The sequence below is a fragment of the Eucalyptus grandis genome, chromosome 3 (genome assembly GCF_016545825.1).
Source record: "Eucalyptus grandis isolate ANBG69807.140 chromosome 3, ASM1654582v1, whole genome shotgun sequence".
NCBI classification, from domain to species: domain Eukaryota; kingdom Viridiplantae; phylum Streptophyta; class Magnoliopsida; order Myrtales; family Myrtaceae; genus Eucalyptus; species Eucalyptus grandis.
This window is the reverse complement of record NC_052614.1, coordinates 20,783,429-20,807,476: the sequence shown is the minus strand read 5'-3', so window position 1 is coordinate 20,807,476 and position 24,048 is coordinate 20,783,429. Positions and strand designations below refer to the sequence as shown.

Genomic DNA, 24,048 nt, shown 5'->3' with positions numbered 1-24,048 from the left:
CTATCCTATCCTCGTTCTTTACCTTCCAGTTATTTTTTTCTAAACACAGTTTCGCAGGAAGCATCAGATTCTAAGAAAGTGCCATGACGTAACTTGTTGTTGGAGACAAAACATGCGGAGATTGTTGCTTTTAAACAAGTTTTGGTTTGCTGCACCTATAATGCACCACATTGTTTTGTGGGAATGAGGGATTAATGCAATATGACTTCTTCCGCCAGGTGCACTATGCAACTGTTTTTGTTGGCACCGCTGCAATTTAAAACCGTGGTGAACACTGATAACATGGATATTTGTGTTGTATGAGGAAACTTAAAAAAAAAAAAAGAAGCTCAGTCCTATGTTCTTGCCTTGTTGTTCCTTTTAAGTTCGCAAAGTTGCTTTTAAATTGTGATATGATGTAAACTTTTACTAGATTAATCCCAATCAAACAGATTCTCACTAAACACTGATCGGTCATTGAGAAGGTACTCAATGGATCTTATATCTATGTAGACTCCTTCCACCTAATAGCTTAAGTTTTTGTGTTCAGGCATGGTTTCAAAGCTTTGTTCTGCCATAATCTTTTGCATTCGGACATGGTTTCAGAGCTATGTGCTGCCTTAATTTATTTCCATGCATGGCTCTTTTTCATCAATTCCACTTCTCAGACCAGTTTTCACTTGAGAGGAGGTCTTAAAGTATTCAACAGTGCTTATTTATGTGTTTTCAATGTGCCTTGTAAACATTTCGTCTTCCACCACTGGGTTGGATATATGTTAAATCTAATTTTCTTCAATCTCTCGCAGGATGATGAAAAGATTTACATATTTCTTGAGCTCATGACCAAAGGTTCACTTGCAAAGCATTATGACAAATTGCGTGATTCCCATGTCTCAGCATACACTAGGCAAATTCTAAATGGTTTAAAGTATCTTCATGACCAAAATGTGGTCCATAGGTATAGGAAAGATGCTTGACTTTGCATTAGTAGTTTATACTAATTGAAATAGTGATTCACACTTAGCATTCTGATAAAAGGTTGATTTTGTTGAGGAAAGAGATCACAACAAAACTAAGAAGTAACAGTATGAGCTTGTACTATCTAAGACAAGATTATTTTACTACGTGAATGCTTGAAGGTGGAAATGTTAATTTCCAATATTGGTGACTGTGAGGGTGATTATAACATTTTATATATTCTACTGACAGCTATGCTGGTTTCTCATGCTTCCAGTTTCTTCTTCTGTAGGGATATTAGATGTGTTAACATACTGGTTGATGTGTGGGGATCTGTGAAACTTGCAGATTTTGGATTGGCAAAGGTGTGTCTCATCAGCAAAAGTGATCTCTCTCTCTCTCTCTCTCTCTCTCTCGGTCAACAACGATGCACATACAACTCCACATGCGTGCAGGAATATGCACAGGCATTGAAGTTGTGCAAGACACATACAATTGGATGAGCACACGACAACCACACGTATAGACATGCACAAAAGTGACAGATGTATTGTCATTTACTTTTCCCAAATGATAAATCAACTTTCTGTGTTTATTCATAAGGCAATCAAAATGAATGATGCTAAATCCTGCAAAGAATCTGCTTTATGGATGGCACCTGAGGTTTATACCCTGTGCTGCCATTTTTTTATCATACTATCATTAGCTATAGTAGGCGCATATCTTTTCGTTTTTTTCATCCTTGTTGGTTGTAAATGCAGGTCGTCAACCTAAAGAACAGAGGCTATGGGTTGGCAGCTGATATCTGGAGCCTAGGGTGCACTGTTTTAGAGATGTTAACCCGCCAGCCTCCATATTCCCACTTAGAAGGAGTATGTAATTAAGAACCTTCCTTTTATGTTTTATATCCTTGAGATCCATGTTTTGCCAGAATTACTAACTAGTCGCAACTTTTTTGTTATTGCTACTTTTTGTCTGAGCTAGCTAAGTTAAGCGCTTGTCGTGATGAGTCAATTAGGCTGGCATTCTGAGAAAAAAATAACAAATAGGAGCACTACGCAGAAAAGAGAGAGGACAGAGAATTCAATTATATTTATCAAAAGTATGGTTATGTTAAAGGATATGCATAGTATTTATGGCCAACAGTTGCTGGAAATTCTGAAGTAGATGGTTATGTAACATGGTACAAAAACTCGGTAGAATATTGGAATCTTGACTTTCTCATTTAAGTAATATGGCATTGTTGTCTGATACTTTTAATTACTAGTATAAGTGTACAGTGGCGTAAATTTAGATAATCGCATACTGGACATATGTATATAGTATCACACCAGTAGACATGGGGTACCCATATTGCTCTTTAACATTCAGTAGAATCTCTCTATCTTCTCCTTCACTGTCACATGCTACTTGAGCAACCAAAAGAGATTGAAATCCTAATATTGGCAATGCCATCTCTGCTCCAGTCCAGAGAGCAGTACTGACATCGATTGCTTTGTGTTACTGGGTGCATCCTTTAGTCGTGTGGTTGTCCACTAATCTGTCACACGATTATCAACCTTGGCGTTTCCCTCATTGCCATCGAGTGTTGATCCTTCGCTGCTCTTCTCTGAATCAATCATTGACCTACATTGTTATCTCCTCTGTTAGAGTTAGTTACTTTCAATATTAATGATAATTTCTCCATACGAGTAGTCAGTTTTCCATCTGGGTTGGTAGTTACTGGCTCTAGCCAGTAAATCACCTTATGATGTTATCCCTTTTGTTGATAGAATGGAGAAAAAAATAGTACCATCCTACTCAAAGCCATCGTAAAACATGCAAAAAACGCCCTCTTTCTTTTTACTGTTCTGTTAATTTAGGACACTTCATAACTTTGAGCAAAAAGCAATAGATACTTATGCTTTATCAGGAGTCGTTGGTCCCTTCGAACTGTTACATGTCATCGATGGTCTCCCACTTCAGCAATAACTGTGATTCTAAAATGATTGTGGAAGATGACTGCCTGAGGCATGGTGCACTTAGATCTGTCTCCGGATCTTATTAATTTATGCAGCTATCCACCGTTAGTCCTCCCCTGGATTTATGGTTAATACCAGCCTCAGCTACATTTTTTTTCTTGTTGTGGCAGATGCAAGCTTTGTTCAGAATTGGCAAGGGTGAACCTCCTCCAGTTCCAGATTCTTTATCAAGAAATGCTCGAGACTTCATCCTCAGATGCTTCCAAGTAAACCCGAATAATCGGCCTTCCGGAGCACAGTTGCTAGACCATCCCTCTGTAACGAAGCCACCTACTTCTTCTGGTTTTGCCTCACCTCGTCTCAACAACACACGGTCATAAGGTTTTGCTAGGCCATCCCTTTTGGTCCATTGCTGAAGGTAATTTTACGCTCTTTGTTATTTTGCCGTTGCTTTGCTAGTGGGAGTGTTCTTCTTTTGGGCTAATGGCAAGATAGCTTCGTTTTTATCTTTTTTGGGTCCAAGCAAAATAGCTTCATTAACTTACTACCTTTTTGCTGTTTACTCAATAAATTTATAAATTTAACTGTCTGCATTAAACTTTTAAATTGGAGCAAACAGTCCACGTGTTCATAGGGTCTATGGTCAGTTTCCCTATTCACTTGCAAACTTCACATTTTACAGTTTCTCCGGAAGTTCTAATATTTCCACCAGATTGTCCTGAAATTCTTTCAGTGAGATAGTGCATCAGGTGTCAAAAATACCCGTATCAGACTGACCCATATCGAAAATTTCGGATCTTGTTGGGTCAGGTCTCATTTGATTCAAGTAATGAGTAAAGAAACTTGTGTATTTTGATGATTTACCTCGGCTCGGGTATATTCAGGTCATATCGCCAAACCAAACCAAAAGAACTTCTAGTCTCTCTCCTAACTCGGTGCTTGAAGACACGTCTCTCATCTTTTCCATTTCAGAGAGATTACGATCCCAGCACCTCAGCCTCCTCCCTCGCCCTCTCCAGCACCATCGGCGGCTGGAATTGTCACTGGAAACATGTCGACAACCGGTGAACCTGCCCGATTCTCATAGAGGTTATGATCCCACCGATTCTAGTTTCTTCCTAATTTCCTCCAAATTTTCTCAATTTTAAGTCTTGGTGTAATATTAAAAAAAAAAAGCAAAGAATGTTCGATTCTCACAATGAAAATGGCGGATCCCAAAAGTAGAGATGCCAAGTCCTCAGTCCTCCATAGGCGTACCATTTCAACCTCCAGACGAAGATCTCGTTCACAGTCGAGCTCTACTTTCTCATTTGCTGCCACTCTACCGAGGACGTACGAGTTTGCCGAAGAGCCACTCTTTTGGCTGGCCCACGAGGTGATACTGCGCCTCTCCTTTGTGACCGTCCAGTTCTTGACAAGATCGGCGTCATGGAGTCTCATCATTGCCATATCTAGAAGCGCGCTGTCGTCGTCAATGAACGTTAACGACGTTCGGAGCCCGCGCAATCATGGCGTTCTCAAGATTAGGGTCTTGTTGCAGGCAATCTTAAGATCTGTCCATGGAGTTTTGTTTCTGTGAGTTTTGCTGCAACCGATGCCAAGGGAGGAAGAAGAAGCCAAAAAAGAACGAAAGAGGAAAACCCAAAACCGAACCCAACCAACTTTCGGTTCGGGTCATAAAATGTATATTTCATTTGTGTACGGATTGGTCCGGAGAATCGAACCGAACCGACACCAACCATTGACAATCCATAATGGTTAATTTTTTTTTTTTTGAGCAAGCCATAATGGTTAATTGGTGCTCCATGGATTAATTTATCTTTCCCTAAGGGAGAAGTGCAATTGATAATCATGCCATGAAAATAATCATATTAGGTCCGTTCATTTCATAGAAAATATCACATTTTCGAAAAATATTTTTGGAAACTCATTTTCGAAGTAAAAAAAATCATATTTTTTCGGTATTTGACTAAACTTTGAAACTTGAGTAGAAAATATTTTCCGTTATTTGTTATCTTATTTGATTTTTAGGAAAAATTACCAAAAAATTGAATTTAGTATTTTTATTGACCAAAAAAATATTTTTATTATTTATATATATTTTTGAAATGATTTTTATTATGATTTTTAATTGAATTTTTATTGTTATATTCTTTTCTTCCGCCTCCTTCCTCCGCCGCTATGCTTGATGATGGGTGGGTGCTCGACGATCAACTAAGACACAGATCGCCAAATTTGGCGAGCTTGAGGCTCACCAATCCAAGCAAGCCCGTGCTTTGCTACCAGATTCGGGAAGCTTAAAGCCTGACAAACCTCTGGCGAGCTTCGATGACGCCTGAGCTCGTCGAGCTCGGATTCACCAGATAAAGTGAGGCTTGACCTCATCGGAATCTGACGAGCTCGAGCCTTACTAGGTTGGGGTGAGGCTCAAGCGGCTCCTAGCAAGTTGGCCAAGGAAGAAGATGAAAAGGAAAGAAAGAAAACAAAAAAAAAAGGGGAAACAATTAAAAACTGGATTTTTTTAAAATAGAAAAAAAGAGCATAAATTGGTGAAGAAAAGTAAGGTGGAAGAAATTATGGAAAATGTTTTCCACTTTTGAAAAGTGAAAAAAGTGGAAAACATTTTCCTCACTTTTAAAGTTGTTTTTTTCAATAATTGAAAACGGTTTTTTTTTTACCAGTTCATTTTATGTGGAATGAACGTCGGAAAATCCGAAAACATTTTCCTAGAAGTTATTTTTGGTGAAATGAATGGAGCTTTAGTGTTTAGGAAAATCAAAATGAAAGTTTGGACGGTAGGACCGTGACAGTGACAATTTGCGAAACGAGAGTGGATAAAATATGCTTTTATTCTAAGAGCTTTTATAGTACACGGGATGGAAGCCGAGACAATTTAGGGACCAACTTAATTGAATGGCCTTGCCTTCTTTTGTGGGTTCATATCTTTTGGAAGAGCGTTGTCTCCCTAAATTAATTGGTCTCATGTTGAAAGGCATCGGGACGGGCACGATGGCGGATAGATATATTTCATGTTGCGTTGGACTTTTCTTAGCCACCTTGATAGTGTCAAAATTCTTAATTTATGGATTCCTCCTTTTGTGTTTTGATTGCAAAGCGCGTCCTTCCGGCCAACCGCAAGTATAATCATTATGCTAGACATTCCGCTAGGAGAAATAGAATGATATTCAGGTTCCTCTGGTGTTGATGTTATCATAGGTTTTCCTCTACTTAAGTTGTTGCTAGTGCACTCGCAATGCTGCTGCAACTCTTGGACCGCTCGAGTGCGTTTGTGCAGAACATTTTCGTTTAAAAATTATTTTTCAAAAAAAAAAAAAAAAAGTATTTATGTTTCAGAAACAATTTTGAACAAAAAATGCGTTTGGTAAATGTTTCTAGAAATATAAAAAGAATATAAACACGTTTGGTAAATTTGTATAATTTTTTATTTCTTTTAATTTTTAATTTTAATTTTTCTATTTTCTTTCTTATTTTTCTTTTTCTTTTTCTTTTTTTTTTTTTTCTTTTTTCTTTTTTTCTTTTTTTTTCTTTTGGCTCGGCCGCGCGCCTTGGCCATGGCCGGCGACCACCGACGAGGGCGGCGGCCTCGCCCAGATCCGGCGAGGCCGAGCTCGCCCAACGGTCGGTGAGGCTCGCTCGTCGGGCCACCGCAGCGACGTCGACTTGGCGGTGGCCCGGCGAGGCCGAGCCTCGCCCGCCGGGCGAGCTCGGCCTTGCCGGATCCGGGCGAGATCGAGCTTGCCCGGCCCTAGCGCGAGCTCGGCCTTGCCCGGGGCCGGCGACGCCGACCTCTCCGGGGCGGCCGACGCTCCGGCGAGGTCACGGCCCTTGACGGCGGTCGCCGGCCATGGCTAAGGCCGACGACCGGCCAAAGAAAAAGAAGAAGAAAAGAAGAAGAATAAAGAGAGAAGAAAATGGAAGAGAGAGAAAAGTGTTGCTAAATTTTGTTCCGTAAACAAGAAACAACTTTTTTTGTTTTTTTGTTTCCGTTCTAGATGTGTTTCTAAGAACAAAAAAAATAATTTTGGAACAAAAATGTGAACAAAAAAACAAAAATTTGTGTTCCTGGAAACATAAACATATTTTACCATGCAGGGCCTCCGTTGTAAGCGGCATATTGATGACCAGCAAACACTCCCATGGCAGCGCCAAGCTTACGATGTGATGCTTTTTTGGCCAGGTGGGCATGCCTTTGGCAGTGAAGGCCATCTGTTAAATTGGAGAAGAATGTGAGTCCTGGCGAATGGTCTCGGGCTGCAACTGATTTTATGGTGTCTTTATTCTGCTTGCGTTAACCACGTCTTGTTTATCTAGGAATTGTATGTATTATGTCATGTTGTTGTATATTTCTTGTTCGAAAGGAAGGGAGGAAACAAAGATGCTGACGACGTCAAGGCATCTCTGATGACAAGTTTTCTGCTTTTACGAAGCGTAGATAGCTGTACAGAACTTCTGTAGGATATGCAATCAATCAAGAGATTCGCGATGGAACGCGCATTTTGCTTCCATTTTGTTTGATTTATATGGGGCCATGTAAGGTAAATCCAAGTGTTTTCTTTTTATTACTTGTCGATGAGTGCTTGTATGGTATTATGAAGATATTGTACCGACAATAATCAGGTTCGGTGATGCAGCAGCAGATTCTAATTTTACAATTTGGTTATTCCCTCAACATCTAGGAGGGACGGCTCTTGGGAACAATAGTAGCGTTCCCCAATAGTCGCTTCCACTCCTATTTTTCCCCTTTTTCAGTCTTGTTTAATTTAAGATTTTCTTTTTGTGCCATGTTCATAAGAGAGGTTTTGCTACAGCAATTTGAAGAAAAATGCTACGCTCTCTCGCTGTTAACGTTTCTCTCCCCCACTATTATCGTAACCCTCCACCGTCTCCTCATCGCCCCCACGAAGCCGTAGCCACTGCTCCAGATCGACACCACCATCAGCACGTCCCTGCCGTCACCCATCCTTATCTCCATCTGAATTTTCGTCCATCACCATATTTTCTCTCTTTCACATCTATCAATCTCGGCCCCTCTATCTCGTGGTCTTCGTAAAGAAATGTTTACGCAACGATTCAAAGTAAAATCCACAAATAATTGACATCTACCCTATTATTACTTATTTATATTTTCTATTACTTATACAATTTTTTTTTTTTTCAATTTTACTTAATTTACACGTGAAACAAAAGGAAATTGCTCTAGAATTCAATTTTCTGCATTTATTATACTGCTAATTTCCTCATAACATATCTTTAGGATAATATAATCCAAGACAAAAACATAGTTACGAGTTTACTTTTGCCATATTTCCCCATATCACGAGCATAGTATTACGACCCATTTTCTTTCTCTTATCAATATTTTGACTCTTAAATTATTATATTCATCTAAGAAGATATAAAACATTATTATTTGAATGACCTTCTACTCCTCCCTTGCATCACATTTTCTTTACCGTGGGTTTACTCATGATTAAAATTGCAAAGACACGTCCAAGTGAAGTGCGCACCAAGTAACTAACAGAAAGACCAAAAAATAAAAATAAAAAAATGGAGCTAATGTCGTTGCTTGAGCAGTTTAATGTTCGGTTACTCAGCTGCCAGTAATGGCTTGCTACCCACCCTGGTTTGATGATGAATTGATTTAACCTGCCCGTCAAGAAAACAAGAAAAAAAAAAAAGGAATTTGGGAATATTTTTGGAGCTTGACCGGGTCAAACGTCCTTCTTTGTTTACTTTAACTTTAAGCATCGGATGCCGATCCAGGCCGAAAGCTCGCATATCCAGATCTTGCGCGTGGGCGCGGGTCCGTTTCGAGGAAGAGGGCTTTTGAGGGATTCCTTGAGATCGGTTTGTGCCTTCACACATGATTTCTACTTTCTAACCCTAACGACGAAGCGGCTCCAAACTCTGATCAGGCAAAAACCAGAGCGAGACAGAGAGACCTTTTGCGAGGGAAGCCCCCCAAAAACATGGCAGCAACCGGTGGTTCCGGCGCGTCGGCGACCCAGTACGACGTGTTCTTGAGTTTCAGAGGCCCCGACACTCGCGACACCTTCACCGACTGCCTCTATCGGACCATGCTCGGCCAGGGGATCGCCTCTTACAGAGACAGCGAGGAGCTTCATGCTGGTGATCGGATCGACGATCTCCTGAGAGCGGTCGGCGAATCCAAGATCTGCATACCGGTCCTCTCCCAAGGCTATGCTTCAAGCGCTTGGTGCCTTCGCGAGCTCGCTCGAGTGACGGAGCTCAACGAATCGACCGGGAAGCCGGAGATTCTACCCATCTTCTTTGATGTCACGCCCTTGGACGTCAAGCTCAGGACGGAACTGTACCTGAAGGACTTGGAGAAGCATGAGCAGAGGCATGGTGCTGAGATGAGGCAACGGTGGGAGGCGGCTCTGGGAAAAGTGGCTGAGATCAAGGGATGGGAAGTCCAAGGGAAAGCGTAAGTAAATGCTTATTAATGGAACTGTTTTCAAGCTTCAGTCCAAATGCTATTCTCTTATTGTTCTTGTAAATGGCAGTGAAAACTAGCTGGAGGGGTGTATATTGTTTAAATATATTGGTGACGTGGCGTAAACGAACCGGTTTTGGGTATATGAGCAACGATTTCATTTCTCACCGGGAAGAAAAAAACAGAGGCAATTCACTAATTCTCATATATATGCAGGGCCGTTTTGGCTAGTGACAGTTATACGAGTGAATTTGATCTAATTTTAGAATGATGTCTATAACTTGGACCCCAAAGGAACATCTTCTTTCTCAAAAGTAGAGGGCAATTGTAAATTTATTGGCATAACACCAATCATATCCAGCGGAGTCTATTTAACCAAAATTCTTTTGGCCTTATAAAATTTACCCAGGACTTAAAAATAGTGATCCAAACTCAAATTCTATCTCCTAGGAAGTACTAGTGAGATTTTTATTTGTTTTCTTTTACTAAAAGTGTGGTGTTTGTGGCAGATATGGTGAAGTTATTGAACTCGTTGTCAAAGAGGTTCTTCTTAGGTTGAAATTAAAACAAAGACCTTTGGACAGCAAATTGGTTGGGGTAGATAAACAAGTAGAAGCCATAATGAAGTTGTTAGATGTGGACTCTGGCACGGGTGTGCGTTTTGTTGGAATTTGTGGAATGGGCGGGATCGGTAAAACTACTCTTGCTAAGATTATTTTCAATGAATTATGCCTTCAGTTTGATGGCCAATGCAGCTTCATTGGGAACATTCGAGAATCATCAAAAGGAAATGGCCTAGTAAATCTGCAAAAACAGTTGGCATCCGACATCTCTGATTCTAGATTTGTAGAAAATTTTAGTAACGCTGATGAAGGGATAGACAGCATAAGAAGGAGAGCTAGTTCTAAGAAAGTTCTCATTGTTCTAGACGATCTAGACAAGAAAGAACAACTTAAGAAACTAGCTGGGCACCCGACACTTTTGTTACGGGAGTAGGATTATCATTACAACAAGAGACAAACGAATTTTGGATGAAGAGAAGGAAATATTAGCTTATGAAGTGAAGGAAATGGATTGTGATAAAGCACTAGAACTTTTCAGTTTGCATGCATTTAACGGGGTCTCTCCTCCCAATGCTTATCGAAGTCTCTCTCAAGAAGTTGTATTTATGACAAGGGGGACTCCCATTGGCTCTTGAAGTCATAGGTTCCTATCTTCATGACCAAAAAGAGGAAATATGGAAAGAAATGCTGGAAATGTTGAAGAATGTACCGCATGATGAAGTCCGGGATAAGTTGAAGATAAGTTATAATGCATTAGGAGATGTGGAAAAAGAAGTTTTTCTTGATATCGCATGCTTCTTCATATCTGAAAATAAATTATGGGTAGCCTATTTCTGGGATGCTTGCCATCTTTACCCCCATAAGTCATTGAAAAAACTTACCGATTTGTGTCTAATTAAAATTGTTGATGGTGATACTATATGGATGCATGATCAATTGAGAGATCTTGGAAGAGACATTGTTAAAAAGGAATGTACTCTTAGTAGGTTGTGGAATGACAAAGAAGCTCTAGAAGTAATGAGATCGAAAGAGGTAAGGTAAAAGTAGGATCCATACATTATCCACCATGAAATTATTTTCCACTTCCCATTTAAGATATTCCTTTTAGGCATTCTAAAGGACAAACTTAATGTTTGCAAGCTCATACTCATTGATGGTTTCTATTGGCAGAGAAATGACAAAGTTAAAGCACTCAATTTAGGTCAATATAATTCGGATCCCATCAACATTGTGGATGAAGAACTTGAGAGGATGCCAAATCTAAAATTTCTCAAGTTATATAGAGGGACTTTTGTTGGAGACATCAACAATTATCTCCAAGAGATAAGATGGCTTTCTTGGCATTTTCCTCCTTTAGATCGTAGAATGGCCAATTTGCACTTGAAAAATCTAGTACTTTTCAAACTTTCAAACAATAAAAACACCGAAAATTGGGGTGGATGGAACATTTTGAAGGTATGAATTCGTACTTTTTTTCTCTTAACATAGACATAGTATTCTCTGTTTGATCCTCTCGATAAAATTTTAGTGACCTTTGCAGATGGAAAACAAATTGAAAGTTCTTTCTCTCATCAGTTGTGGTGGATTGAAACAAACTTTGGACTTTTTCGGATGCGTGAGTTTGGAGATACTCTCTCTTGCTCACTGTCAATCCTTGCAAGAAGTTGACTCCTCTATTGGGAAACTAAAAGATCTTACTCACTTGAAAATTAATTGGTGCGGAAGTCTTCGAAATTTGCCGAAAGAGATTGGAGGACTAGTGAATCAAGCACTTTTCTCTCTACGGGTGCTCCAAAATCAACAAGCTTCCGGACATCAGGAAATTAGCATCATTGTCTAAGTTGAATATAGCACAAACAAAAATTACAATTTTACCCGATTCTATTGGCAATGCAAAGAACCTATCATTCCTTGATCTATCATGCACGTCAATCGCGGAACTTCCAATTTCTATTTTAGAGCTTATGCAACTCGAATTCCTTTCACTCTCTGGTTGTCATAATTTTGTGGAGCTTCCAGAATCATTAGGTTATTTGACAAAATTACGAGATGTTGTATCTCTCAGGGACAAAAATTGTTGAGTTACCTAATTCGATAAAGAATCTCAACCAGTTGAAGGTGCTGAGGATGTCATCCTGTCCAATACAGAGGTTGCCAGCTGGTATTGGAATGCTAGAGGGCATGAAGGAGCTCAATGTCCGAAATTGTCAACAACTTGCGGGCGAACTCCCAACTACAACTGGCAAACTATTGCCTCCAAGTATCCTAGACATATCGCAAACTAGTGTTGGTGCAGTCCCGACGACAATTGATTCCCTCACGCAACTCCAAGAGCTGGATCTATCATTTTGTAATGAGCTTCAAGAGCTGCCAAAACTTCCCTCAAGTTTGAATTGCCTACGTGTTAAATCAACATCATTGCGGTTAGTTCCGGATCTTAGTTACCTCACAAATCTAGTGACTTTGGAGCTGTCCAACAACTCTGGACAAGCACTTGCGCAAGCATCAACTCTTCAATTGCAATGGGTTGGGAAGTTATCTAAGCTGGAGCGGTTGGAGTTGTGCCTTTCAGATCATTCCGTGCCGTCATCAGAGTTGGGTTGCTTACCTCGACTTAAAAAACTCACCTTACCTCACATGGATAGTTTCGACTCGGTAGTCGTTGGACCACAATTTTCGCACTTGAAAAATTTGTCAACATTGCATCTTTTCGCTGTCCACTAAAGGAGATTCAACTTGATGGGCTTGAACTATTGGGAGATTTGATTGTAACATATTGCGAATTTCTCGAGGGATTGTCAGTTATTTCATTGAGCTTGAGGAAGCTTTGCAGAATGGAAGTTAAAAATTGCCCAAAGCTACTTCAAATTCGATTTCTCGGTACGATGGAATCATTGGAGCATCTCAATGTATATCGCTGCAAATCCCTAGGAGGGTTGTATGGTTTATCAAACTCGAAGAAGCTGAAGACTTTATCCTTCTACACGTGTCCATCGTTGAAAGTGTTGACTAATCCATCCAACTCAAAGATACCAAATAAATGCTTGATACATGTATATGACTGCAAGAAGTTACCAGGTTTCGGTTATGGCCGTTACGGGGATTATAGAGACGAGATTCTTGACTGGACGAGGAGGGGATTAAACCAGGTGTGCCTTCCTTCCACCCTTCACTTATTTTTCAAATTTAAATTTTAAGGAAACGCAGACGCTAGGCATGACTTTCCTTTCCCTTGGTCCGTTTACTTTCATCTCTCTCTCTCTAAGTTACGCAGACAGCCGCGTCGTGTGGTTCTTTCTCTGTTAACATTTCTCAATACTCGGCTTATTTCCTTTCAGGAGGGTGCGGCGTGGTTCTTCGAACGTGGCCAACCGCTCATCGTACAGGTATGGTCTCTTCTACGGACCCAAAATTCTTCTCGCGTTGGTGAAATGAGAAAATTTCTTTTTCTCGAATGTGTTGGATGAAAATTTTATCTTCCGTGAACTCAATATAGTCTCAAATATCGAAGAGCTTAAGTATAGCAAAATGAAATTAAGGTCGTTTTCAGAAAATAAGTTGCAGTCTCTAGAGATCTTTGTGATAAAACGAAAATAATAAACATTCCCTAAAACTAAATTAATACGAAATTTTCTTTCAAATATGGGGGAATCCGTAAGCAGAGAGATGAGTTTAAGGTAGGAGATAGAGATCCTAAAATATCACTTTAGTAAAAGTAAATTTCAATTACAGAATTTTTGCCTATAGGGGGTTGCCTCGTTAATCTAGACACATAGATGCACTTAGTGAATAGTCTAGAAGGTAGACACTTGAGATGATTATTAACTCTTTCACATGTCAACCATACAATTATGAGTATAATTATTTCTTACACTGGCAATTGACGTAATAAAGATCCTTCATCTAAACAAGAAAGTGATTGTGTCAATATTTCTCCAACCAAAGATAAAAATCTCGCGCATGGGCACAAAAGTAGAAGCTTAATTGTAGTTAACTGTTTGAATAGATTTCTTTTAAACAACTACACTTTCCCTTCATATTTTAAAATGAAAAAGATAAATATATAGAGACGAATATATAATTAATGTATTTTGAAAGATTTGAGGTGTTACAATTGGTTGAGCCACGAGAAAAGGAGTAATAGTGAAAAAAAGATATACCAAAAGCAGAGGTAGCTTATATGCAATACCCACTTGTCAAAAATGTTCTACTTATCCTGCTACCCCTCTCGACTAACGTATGGTTTGGTATTGTCCATTAGAAGCCAAGCACATGAAATACTACAACTTTATCATTTGCCCTAATTTTACATATTGCTTGATATTACAAATTTTTCTTGTCAAAGGATTTATTCAAGTTTTCTATTAAATAGAAAGAATTCTGTAAAAAATAGAGGTGCCCGTACAGAACATATAATTCATGATATCTGTTTATCTAGAAAAACATATTGTTTTCTTTTCCTAATAGCTGAATCTGATTAGAGTGATATACAAAGTAGCCAATAAAATTTGGGTGAAATATCTAAATACTTCATGGATATTGAATCAATATACTGCTAAATCTTTGGATAATTATGTTGAGTTCATCAAGTTCTTTTTTATGAATACATGTCAAAAGCTAATAAAACCAGGGAGTTTTGTTGGAGATGTCAACAATCATCGCCTGAAGCTAAGATGGCTTTCTTGGGGTTTTCCACCTCTAGATTGTAGAATGGCCAATTTGCACCTCAAAAATCTAGTAATTTTCGAACTTTCACACGATAGAAACACCAAAAACTGTGGTGGATGAAAAGTTTTGAAAGTCTGAATTCGTACTTTTGTCCTCTCAACATAGTATATTTTTGTTTCTTTGACCCCTCACTGAGAATGTTTTAGCTACTTTTACAGATGTTAGAAAAACTGAAAGTTCCTTATCACACAAGATATGGTGAATTGAAATGGACTCCGGACTCTTTTGGATGCCCAAGTTTAGAGACATTGTATTTTCACTATTGTCTAAACTTGCGAAACTTTGACTCCTCAATTGGGAAGATGAAAGTTCTTACTCACTTGGACATAATTTGGTGTACGAATCTTCGAACTTTGCCCGAAGAGATTGGAGGACTAGTGAATCTGAAGCACTTCTCTATCAAAAAGTGCTCCCAAATGGAGAAACTTCCATACTCTATAGGGAAATTAGGATCATTGTCTAAGTTGGATATATCATCCTCAAGAATTACAAGTTTACCCGATTCAATTGGCAATGCAAAACATCTGTCATTCTTGAATCTATCAGGCACGCCAATTGTGGAACTTCCAATTTCTATTGGAGAGCTTACGCAACTCGAGTTTCTTTCACTCAAATACTGTCGAAATTTGGGGGAACTTCCAGAATCAATAGGCAACTTGACATCGTTACAGAAGTTGAATCTCTCAGGGACAAACATTGTTGAGTTACCTGATTCGATAATAAATCTCAAGCAATTGAAGGTGATGAGGATTGGATTTTGTCCAATAAGGAGGTTACCTGCTAGTATTGAGATGCTAGAGAAGTTGGAGGAGCTTTATGCCGAACATTGTGAACAACTTGCAGGTGAACTTCCAACTGAAATTGGCAAACTATTGTCTCTACGCATCCTCGACATTTCATATACCCGTATTAGTGCAGTGCCGATGGCAATCAATTACCTCATGCGACTCCAAAAGCTGGATTTAACACATTGTAATGAGCTTCAAAAGTTGCCAAAGCTTCCCTCAAGTTTGCATTGTCTACGTGTTCACTCGACATTGTTGCGGTTAGTTCCGGATCTCTGTAACCTCACGAATCTAGTGGAAATGCTTCTGTCTAATGGCTTTGGACAAGCACTTGCCCAATCATCAAACCCAATGCAAACTTTCCAATTGCAATGGGTTGGAAAGTTATCTAAGCTGGAGAAGTTGAGCTGGGGCCTTTCCAATGTTCCCATTTCGTCAACAGAGTTGGGTTGCCTACCTCGACTTAGAGAACTCACTTTATCTAGTATGGACAATTTCAACTCGATAGTTGTTGGACCACAATTTTCCAACTTGAAAAATCTGTCCATATTGTGTCTTCATAGCTCTCCACTGAGGGAAATTCAATTGAATGGGCTTGAACTATTGAGAAATTTAGGTGTGCGAGAATGTGGGTTTCTCGAGCGGTTGTCAGTAATTTCATCAAGCCTGAGGAAGCTCTATAAAATGGAAGTTTTAGATTGCCCAAAGCTACTTGAAATTCAATTTCATAGTACAATAGATTCATTAGAGGAACTTAGAGTTGGCTACTGCGAGTCCCTGGAAGGATTGCGCGGTTTATCAAACTCAAAGAAGCTGAAGGGTTTGCGGATCTACCAATGCAATGGGCTACGGGTTGTTGAGGGCCTTGAGGAATTGGAGCTTTTGGGATTTTTGTATCTTTCCAGGTGTGGATCTTTGGAAAGGTTGACTAATGGATCCAACTCAAAGATACCAAATGAATGCAGGATAGAAGTATGGGGTTGCATGAAACTAAGTAGTTATGAGGGTACTTACCGAGGTTACAAAGAGATGATTCTTATCATGATGATAATGACATTCAACGAGGTGCGCCTTCCTCATACCTTTCGCTTATTTTTCAAATTTTCATTTTTCCAGAAACGCATGAAGTAGGCATCACATTTCCTCATTTTCGCTTGTTCCGTTTGCTTCCTTGTCTCTCTGTCTATCTCTCTCTTGCATGTATTAATTCATACTTCTTTAAATAAATCTATGATTATTGTTAGGTCCACTATTAGTGTGAAAGAAACATTCATTATTTTACTGTCTGAAGTTAGTTTTGTAATTGAATTTTTCCATGTGTCAACCATCCAATGGTGAGTGTGTCAATTGTTTCTTACACAAGCAGTGTGCTTAACAAAGATCCTTTACATAACTGAACAATGATCATATTAGTATTTCGCCAAGCAAAGATAAAAATCACACTTCTTTACACTTTTCCTTTAGAATTTAGAATGAACAAATGAATATATAGAAACAAATGTACGATTTATGTATTATGAAAGATTTGAAGTGGTACTCATTGGGTGAGTCATGAGAAAAGGAAAAATAGTAGAAAAAGATATACCAGAAACAGAGCTTATATGCAATACCCACTGGTCAACAATGTTCTACTTATCAAGCTATGCATAGCAAACTGTAACTGTGTGGTTCGGCATTCACCTTAGAAAGGCAAGCATGCGAAATGGTACAACTCCATCATTTGTCTAAATTTTAAATATTGCTTCATATTCATATTTTTTCCTGTCTAAGTTAAACGGAAAAATTCGTGAAAATAAGGGAGATGCCTGTACAAAACATATAGTTTATGATATCACGTACATCTTTATTACTCAAATGGCAGAACGTATGTGTTTTTTTTTTTCCTAGTAGCTAAATCTAATCAGAGTGAACTATGAAGTAGACAATAAATTGTTGGTGGAATATGTACATAGTTAATAAATATATAATCATTATACTGCTAAATAGTTTTGTTGAGTTCATCAAGTCCTTTCATATGGATATTTGCCGGAGATTAATAAAGCTATGGATTATGATAGATCTGCTAGCACTCGTTTGCATAGTTAGTTTCCAACGTGCTGTACAATGTGCTTATATATGTGGAAAATGATACAAGTTACATTATAAAAATCTTTGTATCAAGAAGGTTAAGTTAGATTAAAAATATTTAGCAATTGTTCAGATAAAGGGAATCCAGAGTAAAAAAACATGTATATTTTAAACCCATATTGACAAGTGTCCTATTAGTCTATGATAATGAAACGAATGGCCATTTGACTAATAAATTATCACAAAATCATATTCTAGTACTTAGTGCCCCCATTTCTACTATACATCAACCAGTTAATTATGAGCAATTCATTGAATTTCCTACATAATCCATAAGTAAAATAAAATATGCAGTGTACCTTAGCTATGATAAAAAATCATTGGAATGTTCGGACTTCAAAGCAGATGGATTGGATGATATTTAAATTTTCTCATGCTACAATACCAGGAGAAGAGAAGACTGATTCATTTTTTCTTGTACTAGGAAGATGCGAGGGAAACAGATGCAGAAGGATCAATGATGGAGACCAAAATCTACTATCCTCAGAACAACTCGCCATTGACTGTAGGGCCTCCAAAACCTGGCACTGAGCTCGACTCTAGAAGTAAGTTGCTGCTGTTAGAATGAATATACTATTATCCTGTCACACAAAGTAACATCTGTTAGCTTACGCTACCAACATACAAGAGCTGACAGGAATCGAACTAATCTTTGGATGTTTTGCTGCTATTAGTTTGGATATAATGTCATTTATTAGCTTACCTTGATAGTACGAACTATTCTCGCAGGTTTGAATGACTTTCAGTCTCCTCCACGAACATCATCTGCAAATGTTTCCAAGTGTTCGTGCTCAATTCTATGAACAAAATGTGACTGATTCAGGCAACGGACAGATGAATGAATTCACAATGTGATTGAGTTTGGGAATCTTAGGAAATTGCGAGAAGTAATGGAGTTTGCTCTAAGGACATGTCCGCCCTCTTCCAGGTCCATCACAAGAGAAACTTATTGTCGATTTGTCCAAGGTAATTATTCTGTTTTGTGAAAACCCATTTGTTTGCCTCATTGATTTTTGATGCATGTGATACTTTTCTCAAATGTGAACAATATGAAAATACACGGCCCAGGGCAAACTCTAGGTATCAGTCTAGGTATCAGTATGTTCTACTAATAGGTCACTCTTTTTTTCTGTGGCGTAAGAAGTCATTTTTAAGCAGTTAAAGAAGAAGACGATCTAATTCTCCAGCTAATCCAGTATTTGAGAGTCAGTTGCGGTAATTGTTATCCAATTTTTGGGTCATATAAAGCAAGGCTCTGTTTCTTTTTCCATTTTGGTAGATTGATGGTTCTACCAAAGTTGCTCAAATAACTAAAGAATGCCAAAATACCAAAAAAAAAAAAAAAAATGAAAGAAAAAATCAAGCTGGAAATAGACGGTATCCAGGGCTGTTGATCTTTAATCTAAACTAGCTCGCAGCACACATGAACTTGAAAATAAAAAGGAAACTGGAATAAGGAAAGTGGAGACAACATGCCTCTTGACAAAACTCCTCTCTTCCCAGATGTGGAGGAGAGCTCTATTGCTATGTACCACTGATCGAGTTCCCGGGAATTGGATTTTTGTACTTCACTGGATAAAGCAGGCCGCTGAGGGACTAGTTTTGGGTTGATTACGCTGAAGCTACTGTGGAATGGTTTCCTTATGCAATATATGGAGAGCTAGGAATGACTTGCTGCATAATCAAGTTGCTCCTCCTGTTGATGTTGGGATGAATCCCCTCGTGTTTGCAGTAAGATATAGTGTATCGAAGGGTGCATAAGCTGCTGCAGACAAAAGTTATTCTTATTTGGCATCAACCTGAAGTGTATTGGTATGTTTGGCCTTTAATAACTAGTCTTGTAACTGTTTTGGATATTTGGGCAGTTAGTGTTCATGTTCTAGTTGGAGCTAAGATTGTTACTTGAATAGTGTGCTAACGATATTGTTAGGTTTGGATAAATTATATTGAGTGGACAATTTGATGGAGATCTTTGATGAATCAACTTTGAGGATAGTAGGTCTCAAGGGTTCTTTATTTTATTTTTTTATCTTTTTTGGGTAGGTCTTGAGTTTGAAAAGCTGGAATTTGATGTATTTAGGTTTCATTGATTCACTAAACAATGATTATCACCACAAAAATGATTCTGGTCACCTGTTAATTATCACCACAAAAATGAAATATCTTGATGAACTAAACATTAATTCAAGTGGTTTGGAAGAGTTATGTTGATGATTGTAGAGAGCTACACGGTGAACTTCCTCTTGAATGGTGGAGATCGGACCATTTGAGAAAAGCAAGGGTAGGTCAATTTGTTGAATTCTACCGAAACGGACTAGGTAGGATGGGCAGCAGGAAGGGAGACATCGTGAACGTTGATTAGTGTCATGATCAAACGGTCCCAGATTGAAACAGTTTGATCCAACGGTGGGGAACAATGATGGGCTTAACTTCCTAGGCAAGTTTTGGATGCTGAGAATGTGATCGACGCATTTCCAAAAGTTTAGTTACCTTTCAGACCATCCAGATCATTATTGATGACGCTTGAGATTAGAGGAGGCAAGTGATTGACTCCATGCTACATCTCGCGTCAGATCATCATCTCGCATTAGATGGTTATCTCACAACTTCCTCTGTCATTTATTAGAAAAACATCCTTGAAACAATGAATCGTTATAGTGATCTCAGAACTTTGATAGAAAAGCCAACAATATCATGCCCTAATTCTTACCAACTAGGATCTCATCTGCGTTCTTCAAATCTATCACGAGCTTGTTAAATTCATCTAAGTGGTCTATGATGGAAGTAAGTTCAGCATGTTGAAACTGAAATATCATCTTCAACATATATGATAATTATTTAAACCCTTTCTCATGTAAAGAGCCTGAAATTTTCCTCATAATACTGCAGCATGTCTCTTCTCAACCGCTTCTATTGAAACCTCATCCAATGATATCAACATGATTATACTATCTGCCCTCTCCATTAACTCATCTTTATTGGCACCTTTTATCATTTTTGGCAACTTAGCCTTGCCATCCAATGTTTCATCTTGCTTCGCTGCTCGATTTGTGTTTTCCATTAAGCTTCTGAATTTCTATTTTTGCTCTAGACATAGTTGCAACAACAAAATTTCCGAACAACGATTATACAAACAAAAACCCCAAATCAAATCTAGAAAGATCCTAAACTTAGCTCTAATATCAATTGTTGTAAAATTAATGCAGAAGCTAATGGGATCCTGTTATTAAATCAACGCGTGAGCATGAATTAACCAGATAAATCAACAACGAACAATAAGAAACGCATGATGTGGCTATCTACTTTATAGGGAGATCACTTGCAACTAATTGAAGGATTATAAAGTACAATAGCTCACATATTCAAGCGCTTCTCAACCTTGGATTCCACCAAAAGCAGTGTTTAAGCCTTATGGAGAATTTCGGTTACCCGCATCTCCAGAAAGAGACCGAGGATGTAAACTCTTCGCGCAAAAAAGGATCACCATGTGTTCCTCTTCCTCTCCGCGTGGCTAGAAGGCCAACTCCACCTTTTTACTGTTCTTTTTGCGCGGCTGAAGGGGATGAGAAAATTAGAACTCACGCCTTTTCATTTTTCTTCCTCTGACAAATCTACTGACCCCACAAGTATATATTGAATATGAGAGCCCCTTCTTCTTTTGTACGGCCAAATTAAGTCCCTCCACCATATGTGATATAGACAAAGAGCCCAAGAAGTCGAATCTGTCAAACATAAATACTCTTCATCGAACAGAAAACAAAATCAAATTTTCCAAAGCCCAAAATCTCCAAATTTCACTTGGATTAAAGTGAATACCGAATTTGAACAAATCAAAATCCTTCAAGGTTCATGCACATCTCAAAACTCGAGACATAACTTAATAACAAAGCAGGTCGCTAAGGTACTAGTAAAGGTCTAGCATCGAAGGGTCCAAGTTGCTGCAGCAAAAAGTTGATCCCTAGCTTAGTTTGATGAAGAAATGAATTTAACTTGCCCGTTAGAATAACTCATCTTTTCCTGTTCTAGAATGATGAGATGGAGAAAAATCTAGAAAATAAAAAATTGAAAAAGACAGCATCGATTGTTCCGCAGGCATATTACCATGTATCTGCAAGCCTTTGGGGTTTTTCCAAGTGAGAAGTCTTCGCAGGCAGACAGGAAAAGTATACGTCTTGCAGGACAATGCAGACGTGGTCTCAGGAAAAACTGAATGGATCTCTATGCATTATGGTTAAGGGAATAAAGCTAAATCATGGCTCCAAGGGAATACTTGCACTCTTCTTGATAAACTCATGTGCATTGTGGTCAAGGGACAAGTTTCCTGGAAATGGGAATGCAATTTGCATATGGAATCTACTCTGCTTTGAGGATTTGCTCACTGTCCATTCGTTGAGAGGTAAGTCATTCCCTTTGTGAATATCAGATTGTTTGCCACATGGAAGCATCATCAAGATTTTGGACATCTTAGGCAATAGTTTGCAATGCATATGATATTTTATCTGGGTAAATGAATGATTCTACCAAAATTTCTCAAATAACTTACGAGTGCAAAAAACCAAGAGGAGAAATGAAGAGAAAACAAGCTGAAGTAGGCAACTTTGGGATGTCCCAAACGGTGATCATTAGATCAATATTGCCTGATCGCCTCCAAAAAATTTGTCAAGATTACTAACACGTGCAATCCTTGGCCCTAGCATTATGCCGTCACGGATGACTAGATCTAATAGGAGAAAATATTAGTCTTTACTGTGCCAATGTCTGTGAAGTGGGCAAAACAGATGGTAGAAGAGACTAATTAGAGGATTATCTCTGCAAGCCATTCGAATTTCTTCTAGGATGAGGTTGTGGTGGCAGAAGCAAGGGCAGACACTACTGACTACGTCTTCTCAATTCTCAAGAGTATGACGTCGAGCATTCACTTGAGTTTATGCAACAACAATTCTAATTTCCTTTTGTTCGGTTCTCATCCAATCAAATCTTCAAATCTCATTTGGCTTTCATTTCATTGTTTATTTTCAACTCATTTACAGCTCTTGTTTCTTCTCAAATCATGCATACTTGCAGCTCACATGCTCCAGACACGAGCTCTTTTGATATTGCAACAAGCATGGACTACTCATGTCCAAATAGAAAATAGTACTCCCAGCATTCTCCTCTTTCCTTCAGCACCTCACCATCTCAAAGTAACATGCAGGAGCACCATTTGATGTACACAATCACATATGATCAGGATTCGATCCACACACACTTATGGACAGCATTCGATATACATCACCTATATATCTAATTAGTCCACATTTCAATTAACTATATACAGGAAATCCAGCAAAGACAACCAACGCAACTTCAATTGAACATCGAGACGTTGGTAAACAGAATGCAATAGGAACTATCTGCGATGGAGTCAGGCTTTTTGTCGAAAAGGTTGTAAGCATGTGGTGTGAAGTACTATTAAGTATTAACACCAGAATGGCATAGAGTAATACAGAACAGAGACATCAGAGTAGAAAATCCATGCGTACAAGCAATTCTCACCACTTAATTGGAAAAGAAACAACCTGGCGGTGATAAGGTGATGACACGCACGGCAATCATGAGGCGGCCGTTGCTATGGTTCACGTTCCAACGCCCCGGCTTCATCTCCACGGAACGCCCTCAAGCTCATTGGTCCCTCTGTTTTCTTATGAACAACATCAGAATTGACACAAAACAGAACAGAAATCAAAAGACAAATCCGAAAGCAATCGAAATCAATTCTAAAATTAATCGGAGACGAAGCGACCTGGCAGGTGTGGCTCTCAGTTGATGGATTTCGTCATCGCCGGAGCGTCGTGGAGCAGGATATACGGCAGCGGAGATGAAGACGCAGCGGAGGATCGGAGATAAAGCCGCCGGAGTCATCGTTACTCCCAGTGGAATGGCAATCGAAGGAGCGAATAGAGTCAAGGGCGATTAAGACGACGCAGCCGAGGATCGGAGATAAAGCCGCCGGAGTCATCGTTACTCCCAGTGGAATGGCAATCGAAGGAGCGAATAGAGTCAAGGGCGATTAAGAAGAGCAGCGACGACGACAACGATGGAAGGTGCGTAGCGACCATGGAACCGCGAGCCAACATCAAACCGCCGGAGAAACTGGTGCACGGAGACGTCAGGACACTTGAATCGGCGGCGGCGATTCCCCTCCGGCGAACCTCGAATCGAAGGAAAATGGAGCTCCGGCAAGAGCCCCGACGAAGGATTTGAGAGTTCTCTATCTCAGAGCAAGGATCTACATTCTCGGTTGCTATGGAGCGCGGGTTCTTAATAAATTATATTTTATCGGTGCCTGATGGATGAATGGTTCTTGATCTCTGGATGTCGCTCATCACAATCCTGCATAAGCACGTCGACTTTCCTCTGCTTTTCCTTCATAAGCTTCCCTTCGCGATGAATGACGGCCTCATTTGCTTCAATTTGATGCTGAATGTCAG

General features: G+C 39.2%; 4 protein-coding genes and 1 long non-coding RNA gene across 7 annotated transcripts; 4 read left to right on the top strand and 1 right to left on the bottom strand.

Moving 5' to 3' along the window:
* The first annotated feature begins 1,151 nt into the window (after positions 1 to 1,151).
* On the top strand, positions 1,152 to 4,061 carry LOC120291468 (mitogen-activated protein kinase kinase kinase 1-like). The gene is made up of 5 exons (XM_039308866.1): positions 1,152 to 1,301; positions 1,540 to 1,599; positions 1,698 to 1,808; positions 3,068 to 3,315; positions 3,870 to 4,061. The coding sequence occupies exons 1-4, from the start codon at positions 1,191 to 1,193 to the stop codon at positions 3,275 to 3,277; spliced, it is 492 nt and encodes a 163-aa protein (XP_039164800.1). The 5' UTR covers positions 1,152 to 1,190; the 3' UTR covers positions 3,278 to 3,315; positions 3,870 to 4,061.
* Positions 4,062 to 8,887: 4,826 nt separating this feature from the next.
* On the top strand, positions 8,888 to 10,371 carry LOC120291729 (toll/interleukin-1 receptor-like protein). Its single transcript, XM_039309433.1, has 2 exons — positions 8,888 to 9,366; positions 9,885 to 10,371. Exons 1-2 carry the CDS (start codon positions 8,888 to 8,890, stop codon positions 10,369 to 10,371), a joined length of 966 nt encoding a protein of 321 aa, XP_039165367.1.
* LOC120291546 (disease resistance protein RPV1-like) lies at positions 9,227 to 19,562 on the top strand. 3 transcript variants are annotated; one of them, XM_039309157.1, is made up of 8 exons: positions 9,248 to 9,366; positions 11,109 to 11,393; positions 11,479 to 13,087; positions 13,277 to 13,324; positions 14,825 to 16,516; positions 18,003 to 18,123; positions 18,308 to 18,544; positions 19,082 to 19,562. In XM_039309157.1, the coding sequence occupies exons 3-7, from the start codon at positions 12,773 to 12,775 to the stop codon at positions 18,379 to 18,381; spliced, it is 2,250 nt and encodes a 749-aa protein (XP_039165091.1). In that variant the 5' UTR covers positions 9,248 to 9,366; positions 11,109 to 11,393; positions 11,479 to 12,772; the 3' UTR covers positions 18,382 to 18,544; positions 19,082 to 19,562. The 3 variants fall into 3 exon arrangements, with proteins under 3 accessions (XP_039165093.1, XP_039165091.1, XP_039165092.1); XM_039309158.1 differs by lacking the exon at positions 9,248 to 9,366 and adding an exon at positions 10,555 to 10,970; XM_039309159.1 differs by lacking the exon at positions 11,109 to 11,393 and having other exon boundaries at positions 9,227 to 9,366.
* Positions 11,988 to 12,662, top strand: LOC120291728 (leucine-rich repeat-containing protein 40-like). Its single transcript, XM_039309432.1, has one exon. The coding sequence runs from the start codon at positions 11,988 to 11,990 to the stop codon at positions 12,660 to 12,662; it is 675 nt and encodes a 224-aa protein (XP_039165366.1).
* A 1,290-nt stretch (positions 19,563 to 20,852) lies between the features above and the next one.
* On the bottom strand, positions 20,853 to 23,556 carry LOC120291551. Its single transcript, XR_005549669.1, has 2 exons — positions 23,114 to 23,556; positions 20,853 to 21,300 (listed from the first exon to the last, which is right to left on the bottom strand). It is a non-coding gene; the product is annotated as an uncharacterized LOC120291551 (long non-coding RNA).
* Positions 23,557 to 24,048: the final 492 nt, after the last annotated feature.